Raw genomic sequence first — 15,196 nt, forward strand, 5'->3', positions numbered from 1 at the left:
AATTTAATTAAATTAATTCAAATTAAAATCATTAAATATAGAATTATTAAAACTTAAAATTAAATCAAAACTATATTTCTTATCAAATTAAAAAAAATTGCTTTAATTTAACCTTTTTTACGAAAAAAATAAATTTTAATAAAAAAATGCTTTAATTTAAATTTTTTTAATTTAAAATTAATTTTTTCAATTACTATAAAGAGCTAAATTTTTTTAATTTCTTGTTTTAAATATTTTATGTAAGATAATGTGTTTTAATGAAAGTTTATCAACTCATTGAAACTTTTCTTTTTATGAATTTTGTCTTATGAAAAAAGAAAATGCACCTTTATATTTATTTGAAAAATCATAACAGATGAATTTGTTTAAGAATATTCTTTCATAAGATATTTGTCGCAATTTTTTTTGTGGCATATATGAGTTTTTACTCAGAAATTGTATCAATCAAATTTGTTTGCAGGGAGTAAAAAATATTTGTATTATGTCTTATTTTTAGCGTGTGATTTTGTTACACATTTTTTGAAATTCGATAAAATTTTTTAAGTGAATATGTAGGCATGTGTAATATTTTTCTCAACTCACCAGTCTTCGCTTTGGTTTGATAAGTGGTCGATTTTGTCCATTCATTTTATAGTAGAGACCACAGGCATTGCACAAATAGTGGCCGGTGCCGTCGCGTCGCCATAATGGCGTTGATGTGGCACCGCAGTTGACGCATTCGCGACCCTCTGTAATAGAAGAAGACATTTTTGGTATTAAATGGAAACTATTTTTAAGCTTAAAAGGCATGCAAAGTGGCATTTGAGAAATTTATTTGAACATTTTAAATTTTGTTTATAATAAATAATAATTTAATTGAAATTAAATAAAAAAAGATATTTAAAAAAAATATTTGAATATTTAATTTTTTAATTTCTTCTAAGTAAAAAAATATTATATTACATTAATAAAAAAAATTAATTATTTAATTTAAATCTTTAATTTTTTTGCTAATTAGAATATTTTTTTATTAAATATTCAATATTTTTATAAATTTAAATTTTATTTATTAACTTTATTTAAGTCATTAATTAAAAAATTATTAATTTAATTTAATTTTTTTTTTTTTTTTATTAAATATTCAATATTTTTTTTTTTTTTATAGATCTAAAATTTTATTTATTAACTTTATTTAAATCATTAATTCAAAAAAATTATTAATTTAATTTTTAGTCAATAATTTTTTTTAATAATTAGAATATTTTTTAATTAAATATTTAATATTGTTTATAAATTTAAAATTGTATTTATTAATTTAATTTACATCATTAATTACTATAAAAATCCTATTAATTTAATTTTAATTATTTAATTTTTACTTATTAGAATATTTTTTAATAGATATTTAATTTTTTTTATTAATTTGAAATTTAATTTTTAATTAAACTTAAATCAATAATTAAAAAAATTATTAATTTAATTATAATTAGTATTTTTACTTATTAGATATTTTTAATAAATTTTTAATATTTTTATTAATTTGAAATTTAATTAATTTTTTAAAACATTATTAGAAAAATATTAACATTTACTTAGTAAACTAATTAAAATATTTTTTTAAAAAAATATTTCAACATATTAATTAATTAGAAATTTATTTATTAATTTAATTTAAATCATTAAATAAAATATTTTTACTAATTAAAAATATCAAATATTTTACTCACATGTCTTGTTTAATAATATATACATAATTAAATAAAAAAAATATATAAGAAAATTTAACTAATAAAAAAAAATAATTTTTGTAATTTAAATCAAATAAAAACACAGTTGTTTGGTAATAATATGTGAAATAAGGTTTTTCCCAATTTTAATTAATTAGTAAAAAAGTTATTAATTTCATTGCCTTTGATATGTGTTTAAATATTTATTTTTATAGTTTTATACTAAATAACCAATTTTTAATTAACTAACTGGATTTGTGTTGCAACAACAGCTTTTACAGAAAAATTACTGCATAGGAATTTAGACATTTTCCAAGGCATTAAACATTATTACCCACAAAAAAGCATAAACAAATATGTACACACACACACATAAAAATATTTATAAAATTCCAAATTAGTATGTTTGCATATAAAAAGCCTATAAACTGCAGTATGCTTATGTTTTCCATACACAACTACACGCACATATGTATTTCTGCGGTTGAAAATGCGCCTGCGTCTGCGCTGTGGCGAGCAAAACGCATGGAAGCGGAAATGATGGATTCGGCGGGCGGCGCATTTTTTCACTTTTATTGTACGCAAACCCTGCCACTCATAGAAATATATATACAAATAAGTATATATACCACATATGAGTTCGCCTGCTGCCTTTGCCACAAACTAAACAAGTTAAGTAGACACCAGCCGGCCAACAAACGGCATACCAATACTTATGTAAATATGTTTACAAAAATATATGTGAACTAACTTGGCTTGTTTGTTTGACTATATTTAATGCGAGCATTTACAACAACAAGTAGTTTTTATGTTTTATTGAATTACTTTTTTTCGGGTGTTTCGCTTTGCATTTGCGTACAGCAACATTTTCACAAATTTTAATTAAGCAAAAGTCTGGCCTTACCTCATAAAAGTGGGAAGGAATGTGTAACGAGGAAGAAGCGGAATTACAGTGCACCTGAAGTAGTGCCGAGTCCACCAGCGCTTAGGTGGTAGAGGTGGTGTCAACGGTCAGTGGTGGTAAAGCAGGGGTCCGCCAGTGGCAAGTACAAGCCAACAAACATACAAACCAACAAATGTAAGTACAAATTTCGTTAAGTACAAATGTAAGTGGTTGTAGGCGCGCAAAGACACCGTTGCAAGCAATTGAAAACAGTTGCATGTGTGCAGTTGTGTGTTGGACACTTTAATGTCTGTATTGCTGTCGCTAATGCGGCTTGCTTTAAATTCATTTTTCTTATTGCCTGTGAAAATTCATGTTTTTCGTATTTTTTTTTTGTTTTTGGCTTTTGATCACCACCACCACCGCACTCAACAGCGACGCACTGTCTTACCGTTTGTGGCAGCAAAAGTCAAGCAATTAAAACCGTTGTACAGCTTGAACGGCGTTCAGCGTGTATATAAATGTTAGCACCTATGTACATATGGCTGTGTATGTGTGCAAATAATTTTAGCTCATTTAAATGCCGCTGTCTGCCATTTATTCCAGCCGCGCGTATGTGTTCGCTCCCGCAGCCAGTGCCATTAGTGTGGTGGCACAGACAAATCCAACGGCTGTGAGTCAGTAAAGCGGTAAAAATGTGGTAAAAATATGCCACAATGCAGACATAGACACACACACATATATATATGTACATATATGTGTTCACCTGTGTTGGCATGCAAAATGACTTTAGTATAGCGCTCTCGCTATTAACGCGCTTGTTATTAGAGTAAATTTTTAGTTAATTTTTATTTTTATACCCACAACAGTGCACTTTAAGTTTGCCACGAAGTTTACAATATCCAGTAGGAAACATTGGAGTTCCTATAAAACATACTTTATACAAGAGCTGAATCAATTTTGACACGACCCTCTATCTGTCTGTATATACGTGTATTAGTCCGTCCGTTTTGGAGATGTGGTCCTGAAATTTTGCACACGTTCTATTTGTCTCGAAAAGCATTTTATTTGTCAGAACTATCGATATCGAACAGCTTTAGTATATAGCTGTCATACAAACTGAACGATCAAAATCAAGTCTTTGTATGGACAACTTTTTTAGTTGACGAGATATCTTTACTAAATTTGGCACAGACTATTTTCCAGACCAGTGTTACAATATTCAAACAAATTATTCAGATCGGAGTACTATAGCATATAGCTGTCATATAAATTGTACGATCCAAATCAAGTCTTTGTTTAGAAACTTTTTTATTTGTGCAGGGTATTATAGCTGCTATGCAAACGAAGTTAATGATTTTTCTTTTTTTTTTAGGTTTTAGTTTTGTATTCTCCCCCACACGCTTTGACTCACTTTCCGTTTTACATTAGTTACAGTATCATTTTTAAATGCGGCTTTTATTGCTTGTTTGTGTACTGATATTTTTGCTCTAATCACTTTGCTTGTTATTGTTTTTGTTGTTATTATTGTTGTACCTATTTTGACTTCTTAATGATGCCACTAAATATGGCTGATTATTATTTAAGAGTTTTCCATTCCTGCTTTTCATATTTTTTGTTGCGTTTTGGGTCAAACTTTCAGTTCACTGCCTCATTTTTGTACATAAACATACTTATGTATATATGTATATATCTACGTATGTTCGTCTATATATATGCAGATTAGTCAAGCCAGAATTTGTGGAAATTTAGTAATAAACTGAAAACGGCATATTTTTTTGTTGGTTTTTCCGCTACGCTGCCATTTTGAGCGTTTACAAATTAATTAGGCGCTTTTAGTATTACCGTTATTATTTTTAAATGTGAATTTACCATGCTCCGGTACTAATTTCAATGGATTTTTTTTTTTTTTTTGGTAACTTAGTTTGTGGGCATCTGGTATATGGTTTTCGTGTTTTATGATTTATAATTGAATGACCGGCTGCTGCCAAATAACCGATCTATTTGCTTCGTATTTTTTAAATTAAAATGCAGATCCAAAATCTTTAAATAAAATATATTTTCTGTACGTTAGTTTTTTCTAACTGTTTAAATTTTTAATAATTTTTATTTAATTCGCTTTTACATTTTTATGGGAAATTTGCGCTCAAAACCAAGCTTTCACTGGAGATTTCGTTGAAACTTTCATAGTATTTTAAATAAAAATTTTTTAAATCCCGCTTTCCTTGAAACTTTCATAGTATTCTAAGCAAAAATTTTCAAAATCGAGCTTTCACCAGAGCTTTTATGAAACTTTCACAGTTTTCTTAATAAAAATTGTTAGAATATCGCTTTTCTTGAAACTTTCATAGTATTTTATTAAAACTTTTCAAAGCCGAGCTTCCACTAGAGCTTTCATCGAAACTTTGATAGCATTATTAATAAAAATATTTAAAATCCTGCTTTATTTGAAGTTTCACAGTATTTTAAATAAAAGGTTTCAAAACCAAGTGTTTAAAACTGAGTTTTCATCGGCACTTTCATAGTATTTTATAAAAACAATTGGTAAAATACCGCTCTCATTTAAACTTTCATAGCATTTAAAAAAATGCTTAAAATCATGCTTCCGTTGAAACTTTTATATTATTCTAAATAAATATTTTCAAAATCGAGCTTTCACGAGAGCTTTTATAGGTTCATTAGATATTAGTTATCGCTAAAAGATTAAAAAAAATATATTAAGTCATCAAACTGTGAAAGCTTTAAAACTTATCCAGAGAGCTTTCAATAAAGCTTTCGCATCAAAACTCGCAGCATTAAGTACAGCTATCATTATCGTAAGGAGCATATATTTCGATTACAAATTTGTCTCCAGCAAATTCCTTTCTTAAAATAATATATGTATATAATAGTCGCCCTTATTCCACACCTTTGTGTCACAATTCCTTGTAAATCGTTTTACAACCGGCACAAACCGACTACAAAATGAAAGCGTAAAAACGCGCTTAACTACCTTTTATTGCTACTTTCCACCACATTTCCCAGAGCACAGAATTTATTACGTTTTTTCGAGTGCATTTTGGAGATTTTCGTGGAAATCTTCAATTTAGTTTTACGAGTGCACATTAAGAATATTCTACGTGCGCGCACATTTTTCACATTTTCTCCACATTTGTATATTTTATTTCTATAACTTTTATGCGTTTTTCGGTTTAGCGAGGGTGTGAAGAGCAGAAAAAGGTCACACACACAAACACAAATGACTACAAATGAGAATATTTAGGGCGAATTTGTTGTAAGACAGTTGACAGCAGTTATGGCTAACGGCTTTATGTTGTTGTTGCAATTGTATAACGACATCATATTATGTGTTCAAAGCTTTCAAAGAAATGAATTTAAGCGTTTTGCGTGTTCGCCATTAAACGCAAGTGAAAATAGAAGAATTCTAGTGGCGAATTGTGCGAAGAGCATACTCCCTCCGAGCAGCAGTCACTCCCTTCAAACTGACGCTCATTCGCTCACACGACGTGCGTTTTTCGTGCGCATTTTTGTCAGCCAAATGGATTGTTAAATAAACAGTTCATTTGTTTGCGACGCGCTTCGCCCATTCGCGCTGTCATTGTGACATGACATTTTTGTTGCGCGGTTTTGGTGAGCTTTTTTAGCAATTACATAATACCATTTTTGGGCACTTTTAATTGCCACACATTTAATTATCACTTTTTCTTCGTACTACAATTTGTTGTTGTAGTGGTGGTCTTGTGGCGCCGTTAACACCTGAGCATTAAGCCCCTCTATTTACATATGAAGGATTGGTGTTCTTAATCTATTTGCTGTTACGAGACGTCACCAGCTGATTTGCTTTGATTTGATGACGTTGTCGCTTCACTTTCTGCTGTTTTTGTTTCTTATGCGTGTGCTCATTGTTATTAGCGCTAACAAGCGACCTTTTGATGTTGATAACAACTTGTGTTTGCTGTTGTTGTATTGATTGTGCTTGACGTCAATTACGTTTTTTTTGATGTTGTAGAGTTCTTGTACTTATCAAAGATACTCACAGCAATATAATTGCTGCGGTAGAAAGTTGTTTAGAGTTTCCGCTACAAGCTTATCATTGTTGACAGAAATCATAAGATATATAAATACTTAGGTATATATATTTATATTGTATGTAGACTACCCTATATAACTTATATGTATGTTCCTTGTATTTCTGTGGTTGCACTCGTTATTGTTTTTCTGAATCTGTGCTGCTTTTGGGCTTATTTAGAAGTACCGCTCTAGCAACATTCAAGCAATTTGCTCTCTTTTTAACGTTTTTTTGAAAATAAGAACGAAAATGCTTTGAAATACGTAAAATGACAACAAAAACAATCAACTGTAAATTTATGCACTCTTTTTAATATGTCCACTATATGAGCATACAATACTTATTAGCTCCAAAAACCTTTTCTGTAAGCTTTCTTAGCACTTTTTTGGAATTTAATACGGGTTTAAGTAAGCGTCTCAGGTCAGGAAGTTCTTCAGTCTTGACAATGCACTCAATTTCTTCAAAAAATTATTGTTTGTAAAAAGCTTTCACAAAACTTGTGAACTTTCTCGAGCACTTAAGAAAGCTTTTTTCTTTAAAGTGCTTTCCGAGCTAAGAAACTGTAAATTTGTGATGCTGTAAATTTTGACACCTATTATCATGTATATCATATAATTTTTATTAGCTCAAAAAGCTTTTTATGTGAGCTTTTCTAACATTTCCTTTGAATTAAATACTACTCTTTGTAGAATATCCAAGCTTAACCCAAAACTTGTGAGCTTTTGCAAAAGTTCGAATTTTTGAAGTGTTTTTTGAACAAAGTAAATTGATTTTTGAGTAAGTAAGTACAGCATTGCTCCAAATAGAGGCATTTTCATGATAATATTGGGCATATCATATAAATATCATTAGCTTAAAAGCTTTTTATGTGAGCATTTCTAACACTTACTTTGAATTAAATACTATTTATTGTAAAATACTCAAGTTTCCAGTATATCTGAAGAAATTGTTGATTTTCAAACGTCTTTCGGAAAATTTGTGAGCTTTTGGGAAAGTATATTTAAGCTTTTATCTTCAAAGTACGTTTTGAGCGAGCTAACTGAGCTTTCAGGCAAAGTAAGCGCGTAATAATTATGAATATATTTGGTTTCTGCAATGCTTATAAGATTTTCACTTCAATAAACTGAGAAAGCTTTAGATTTGAAAGGATTTACTGTGCTTTAAGTGTTATAGAAATTGTTGGAAGACTGTTTTTTCGAAGTGTTCATTGTGGTTTTTGAAGTTTAGGTTTTTAGTTTTGAAAAATATGTAATTTTGTAACAGCACTTGCGAGTTTGCAGCTTTTAATGCTGTTTATATATGCTGAGCACATTTTAGTAATCCTTAATAAGCTTTGAATGTGGCAATATTTTTTTTTTTAATATTAATGATTCGCTCTTTGCAGTTGCTTAAATTCAGTGGTGAATTTGGTTTGTTGATACTAAAATGGCAGACATTTCGAAAAAATATGTTTTTAGTACCCAAAAACTCGGAGTTTTCTTATTTTCTTGTTTGCTATTCGCCGCTCAGCGCTTTAAACCGAACTGCCGAAAATTATATGGAGTCAACTAATGAAAAGGCAACACCCCGAAAATTAAATATGCATAAATTTTAATTACTAGCTGCCGCTAAGTGGCATTTAACAGCAACAACAAGTATGCAAATAAATTATTGCTTATTAGTTGGCGCAAAGTATGGCCGTTTCGAAACCAAACGAAGACTATGTAAAAGAATTAAAAAATTGTTTCGCCATTTGTGAATGATTTTTTAACTTTTTTTTTATTTTTTTTTATTGTTTTTTTGTTTGTTTTATTGCACTTTAAACTGTGCGCGTTTCGAAAATAAAAAAACAAACAAAAATGTTTCGGCTGCTTTGCTTTTACTGCCGGTGTTATTAATATTTCAGCGACACAGTAGCTGTTCAATAAATTAGCATTATAAAAATTTATAAATCATCATAAAATGAAGCGCGCAGGCAGAAAATGGGCACAAGCGAGAGGCGATGGTGATGACAGCCGAAATATTATACTCACACTCACGCATGGAAGTTTGTGCGAAAAAAATTTCAGAATATGATATGTATATGTGTAATATATACAAACTGTTATAGTCTATATATATAATTATTTATATATATACATACATACATACATATTTTATTAAAATTGTTTTATTATTTATATAACTTATTCGTTGTGATTGAGAATATATTATATGTACCTATGTATGTATATCGTTACCAAAAACGCAAAATAACGTAACATCACTTTTCATAAGTTTACTGGCGAAGTAAAAATGATATAATAGAAACCACTCATTGGTTATAAAATGGTTATGTATTGGTTATATATTGGTTGTATATTGTTATATATTGGTTATGTATTGGTTATATATTAGACATATATTGGTCATATAATGGTTATATATTGGTTGTATATTGGTTATATATTGGTTGTATATTGGTTATATATTGGTTATGTAGTGGTTATATCTGACAGCGGCAGCTAAAAATTTTATGTTCCATATATGTAATATGATCTGGTGAATCTTAAGCAATAAAAACTTAATTTTAATTTTTTTTAATGATGCGTTGTTTTGCATTTAAGTGGCGATATATACAAGTATATTATATACATAGATAGACGACTTTAAATATTTTTTTCTGTTTTAAAAATAGAACAAAAACCATTCAAAAAATAAAATTGATTTTAAAATCCAATAAAAATCGTTTGCGGCATGCCAGCACATTGTCACGCTGACACATAATCTAACAAGTTGAAACATCAATTATATTGACCGCAAAAACAAACTCAGCTAACGAAATACAAATTTTCAACACAGCATTCGGACTGAATTTTGATTTTTTCCAAAACTTTTTGCCACATTTGCCGCACGCACAAGTATAACACTATATTCACGCATCAAGAGCGGGCTCTCAACGTACATATGCTAGCGTGGTTTTTTTGCTTAGCAAAAATTTCTATGGCAAAAGCTGCGTAAAAATAGAAAAAAATATACAAAAATTTATGCAAAAAAAAACAAAAAAGTAAAAAAAATTGAACAGCCTAAACTACTTTAGCCAGCCGCGCTGCGGTCACCACCTTATCGCTCATAAACTTTATTAAAATTACTGTTTAGCTGGTGTGTCATCAATGCTGCGGTTGACATGCTTGTAAAAGCGAGTGAAACATCATTAAAAATCACAAAACAGCAAAGAAACACCAAAAGAACAATAACAAAAATCATGTGCGCGCGCACACAGGAACATGTATGTATGCACATATATGTATGTGTGTGTGTGCGTTTGCATTTTTGTTGGCCTATAATAAAAATTAAGCAATATTTGCTTTGTTGTTAACAAGCTGACAATATACGGTCATCACCGTTGTTGTATATGTGTGCCTGTGTGAGTCTGTGCGGTTATGTGGCATTGTGGCGCACAAAAGGTTCAGTGAAAGACAAAAGGTAACGCAAAAAGTGAAAAAAATCCGATAACATTTTTTTTTGAAAAAAAAATCAGTTGGAAGGCGCAAGCGCAGACGGAGGCTGAAACTGTCATGAAGAAAATTCCACCGAATTGAGCCAATGCAGACAGACGGACAGTCCAAAAAAACGCGTAGAGTTGTATTTAAAAATTTTGTTTTTGTTTGTTTTAATTTTTTCCTTCAGTTTCTCCCGGGTTTGTCACAGCCGACGACGCTCGGCGACGTTTTGGTAACACGGCTGCTAGCCCTAACCGAGCGACGGACCGACCGGCGGACCGCATTGTCGCCGTGCTGGACCAAAGCTAATAAATCAGTGAGTTAATGATGTTTATACCTTTGCACACAGCAGCCAGTCAGTCAGTAAGCCGGCCAGTTAGTCAGTTGACTGGTCGTTCAGCCTCTCAGCCAACCGCAGCAACTCACTCACACGCTGACTGACCGCCCGGTTGTGCGATCATGGACGTTTAGCGCTTGTGGTTGTTGTTGTTTTCATTGTTTTTGGGATTTGTTTGTTGTTGTTTTGCTTGTTTATGTTTTTGTTGTTCTTTTTTACTGTTTGTGTTTGCTGTTGTTATTGTTGTTAATTTTTTACTGTTTGTTGTTGTTATTGTTATTTTCACTGGTTTTTGGTTGTTGTTGTTGTTGTTTTGGTTTCATTGTTTTCGGGCACTACGCTTACTACCGTTTGCGACTAACTAGTATGAGCATGCTCCTCACTTACTTGCTCTCTGTGGCATGTAATTTTATTAAGAATTTTGTCGACACCACGCGCCTCCGGATTCCAGCGCCGAGTGAGGGCGGCGCACGGGCTGAACGCTAGGTGTGTGTGTGTGTTTTTTGTTATTGTTGTTGTTTTTATTGTTGTTGCTTGAGGTCTGTTCACTATTTATACGTAGAATTTTGATATGCCACACTCTTGGTAGTAAGTCCACATGACCCGCTGGATGCTGCTGCCACATTGCTATACAAGCTTTCACGTGTGTGTGTGTGTATGTGCTTGTATTTGTATTTTATGACCATTAAATATTTTTTATAAATTCTACGCTCTTTTGGCTTTTGGCTTTTGTTTTGATTTCAATTTGCCTTCAACCAAATGTTGTCGTTTTTGTTTTTGTTCTTCGAGCCAGTTGTTGTTGCTGTGACTGCTATGTTTAGCCGTGTGATATTTATTTGTGGGCAAGCAGTGACAGTTTTTATATTTATATACATATTTTTTATTCCCACTTTTGTGTTGTTATTGTTGTAATAATTTTTCTCTCTTCACTTGCCACTTACGAGTCTTATTGTAGTTGTAGCTCTGAAAATAATATTTAATTTCGGCCTTTTTGCATTTCTTATAATATATAAAAATATGTATATGTTGGTATATGTGGGTATGTCTGCGTGCGTGAGGGTACGCCTTGGCCCTTTTTGGGGGCTCCTGCCACTATGATTTAGTAGTTATAACTGTAATTCTTGCTTACAAATATCGGCTAGTTGTTGTCCCTTTTGCTACATGGCATAGTGATTTCTAGGAAACTTGTGCACACTTCGGTATGAGGCTGCGTCTTCGGTTCCATCTGTGAATGCATGTGTGTGTGTGTTTGTGCGTGAATGCGTACCCAACCAGTGGCGTGCAATGCAAGCATTTTAGTGGCAATTGGCGTTGTCTAACTACACACACATATGTATATGTACATATTATTGTTGTTATTGTTGTTTTCTGAAAATGTTGCCTGTTGTTTTAGTAGATTTTAGTTGTCTTCCTTCACATTTTTATTTTAGCCATTTATTTGACACTTGGCGTCTGCCCTCAGCAACTATTCCACACGCGCACTCACACACATCCACGCATTCGCAGCGGTTTGTTGGCATTGTCGTCTGTCTGTTTAATTGATAAGATGATCTGTCTTGATTCTGTATAATTCCTTATGCTTGCTTTGATTTGTTCTCACCGATACGTGGGCAATAAAATGTCTGTTGATTACTTTTTCTTGCGATTTTCATTTTTATTAAGAATTTTTTAATAGCTGTCTTGCTAGTAATTGGTGTTGTATGTGTTTTGGGTAGGCTTGTGGTGTTGTTGTGTGTGAGTTTGAGGTTAAACGTCTACGTTTATTGGAGTACTAAAGAGATGAAGTTATTCTTGTGAGAATATGAATTATGAGCCAAGGGTGAAAGTTTGGGAAACCAAGTACGAGCATTTAACGGATTTTTGAGAGAGATTTGAGCGAAGATAATTATTACTGTTGGGGTGGGCAATGGGCTGTTAATTAGGGGAAATTTTTACTATAATAAAAAAAAACTAAAAGAAATAAATTAAATTAAGTTAATTAAATCAAATTAAATTAAATTAAATTAAATTAAATTAAATTAAATTACATATTAATTGAAAGTCAATTAAAGAATTAAATTAAATTAAATTAAATTAAATTAAATTAAACAAATTAAATTAAATTAAATTAAATTAAATTAAATTAAATTAAATTAAATTAAATTAAATAAAATAAAATAAAATAAAATAAAATAAAATAAAATAAAATAAAATAAAATAAAATAAAATAAAATAAAATAAAATAAAATAAAATAAAATAAAATAAAATAAAATAAAATAAAATAAAATAAAATAAAAATAAAATAAAATAAAATAAAATAAAATAAAATAAACAAAATAAAATATTTTTATTATATTATTTTTCAATTTTTTCATAAATGGGGAAATAGTTTTTTGTTTTGTTTCGAAAAAGCGTCCACTCTTGTAACAAAGCAAAATGCATCTAAGCCCATACCCCGATAAATAAATTTTTGAAAAAATTTTCTTATATTATACTTTTTATCAAAAATGTTAACTTAGTTTAAAAAAGGTAAGTGTTTCAATATTTTGGTTAGTCTTTCTTTGATAAAAACCACTGAACTTTGATTTTTAGTTACGAAATTAGAGCACTTCTCAATAAACTTGGTTTCAAAAGTAAGAGAATTGGTTCTTGTGAAAGTCAATAGGCAAAGAACTCTAAAAATGAACATAGAAGTTAATGCAGAGGTTAAAAAAGCGCATTAAAATATTGGAAACCATATTTATTTTTTATGAATGCCTTACTTCCTAAAGAAAGATTTAAGCTGTGAACTCAAAAAGTAAGCGTCTTGCAATATAACAGGGGATAATAGAAGAAGCTTCAAAGGTTAAACGAAAATTCAAACAAAAATATATTTAATCTTAAATAAATTATTTTTTGTAGAAATTTTCAAAAAATGTTTTAAAATCTCTTTTTTTAAGAAAATTTCAAAATCTTTGTTGAAGAAAATATTAAAAAAAATTTAAGACAAATTTTATTATTTTTTAAAGAAAATTAATTTTTTTTTAAGAAAATTTCAGTATTTCTCTTTGTAAATATTCAAAAAAAGTTTTAAAATCTTTTTTTAAAGAAAATTTCAATATTTTTTTGATAAAGTTTTTTTTAAAGAATTTTTCAAACAATTTTTAAAAATCTTTTTTTTTTAAGAAAATTTCAAGATTTTTTTTAGGCGAATTTCAAAAAGATCTGAGATATACTTTTATACTTTTTAAACAAAATTTAAAAAAATATTTCAATTATTTTTTTTAATTGTGTTTAGCTGGAATATATAATGCGGAATATTTCTGTTTGTATTACTCTCTACAAATTTCCTTCTAAGTTTTTGAAGGATTTTCCTTATATGGCAATTTTTTTTTAAACCTAACTTCTGTTGTTTTTAATAAAAAAAATGTAATATATTTGTGTATGTATGCCAATATTACACCTATATACATACATATCGTACACACTGATACACAATTTGAAGTGCTTCAGCACATGCTTACAGAACAACAACAACAGCGGCAGCAATTTTGCTTTCTTATTAGTTGTATGAGTGCAGAGCTACAATAAATATTATGTTATGTTAATATTTTACAATGTTGCATAAACAGTTATGTATGATTCGGCACATTTAACACAAAGAACACAGTGCTTTTATTTTTTTGATAATTTTCTATATTTTTCTTTGATTTTATTTTGTTTTTGCTTTGGTGAACAAGACAAAAAACACATGATGTGAGCAAATACATATTGTATAGTATAATGTTATTTGAGAAACAAAAATCAACCAACTGAGGTACAAAAACGTAAACAAACAAGCATTAGAAATTAAGGAAAAGCAACGAAATGCAAAAAACCAAAGAAAACACACATATACGCATGAAAAAAAAATAAGTGTAAATGAACGAAGGTATGCTTAAGAAGCCAAAACGGAAATATTGCTTTGCGCATGCGCAACACTAAAATGCATATCTAAGCTGAAATGGTAAAAAATAATGCCAGAAAAACAAAATAGGGAGTTAGCAAGGGCAATAACATACTAGCGCGTTGTCTAAATGTTTAAAACTAAGCCACCCAGTCTACTGCCGCACCATAAAACCCAGTCTCATTTGCCTAAATATCTGCAGGAAGGCATTTGAAAGCATGCCAGCGTTCCTTGGGCTTGTCAAATCGGCCAAACGCCAAAGCGGTCAAACAGGCGCACACGCATGCGCACAAATATGCCATTTAGCAAACAATTGCAAGCAGCCAAAGTGAATTTGAGCGAAAAGTGAGCGCAAAATAAAGTCAGGCCACCAAAAACAATGTACCACAAGCCATATCAATTACTTAACTTCATTCAAGGCATACTTTATTTTCACCTGTGACAAAGGGCCAGGTACACAATGAAAGCAAGCGAGAGCAAAAACAAAAAAAAAAACAAACACACACACACTTAAATGCTGTCTGCGATTGTAGAGAAGCAACACATCTTGACGCCGCGCGCCAGTTAAATCCAGCGTCAAAAGCAATCATTAAAGTCACTTTTTTGCCACAAGCAAAAAAAAAAGGCAAAAACTCAGGCGATGAAAAGTGAAATATAAAATTGTTGTAAGGAAAAAAGGCAGATCGCCTTGTATCGCACAAATGTATCTCTTGCAAACTGCAACTGCACACAAGCGTACAACACATGTTCTTGCGCCTTCGCAAACTTATCTCGCCGCGAAGCGATAACAAAATGTTTAAATGCTTAAATGGTTGCACGGCTAACCGGTGGCATG

The 15,196-nt window shown here is 30.4% G+C and overlaps 1 protein-coding gene across 2 annotated transcripts in view; it reads right to left on the reverse strand.

Annotated features, from left to right (window-relative positions):
• Positions 1 to 15,196, reverse strand: part of LOC120766874 (GATA-binding factor C) — a 124,087-nt gene that overhangs the window by 48,275 nt on the left and 60,616 nt on the right. For both annotated transcript variants that reach the window (XM_040092606.1, XM_040092605.1), the window contains exon 4: positions 583 to 728. In XM_040092606.1, the coding sequence (XP_039948540.1) occupies positions 583 to 728 (146 nt within the window). The remainder of the gene's footprint in view (positions 1 to 582; positions 729 to 15,196) is intronic.

Source organism: Bactrocera tryoni, chromosome 1, assembly GCF_016617805.1.
Source record: "Bactrocera tryoni isolate S06 chromosome 1, CSIRO_BtryS06_freeze2, whole genome shotgun sequence".
NCBI lineage: Eukaryota > Metazoa > Arthropoda > Insecta > Diptera > Tephritidae > Bactrocera > Bactrocera tryoni.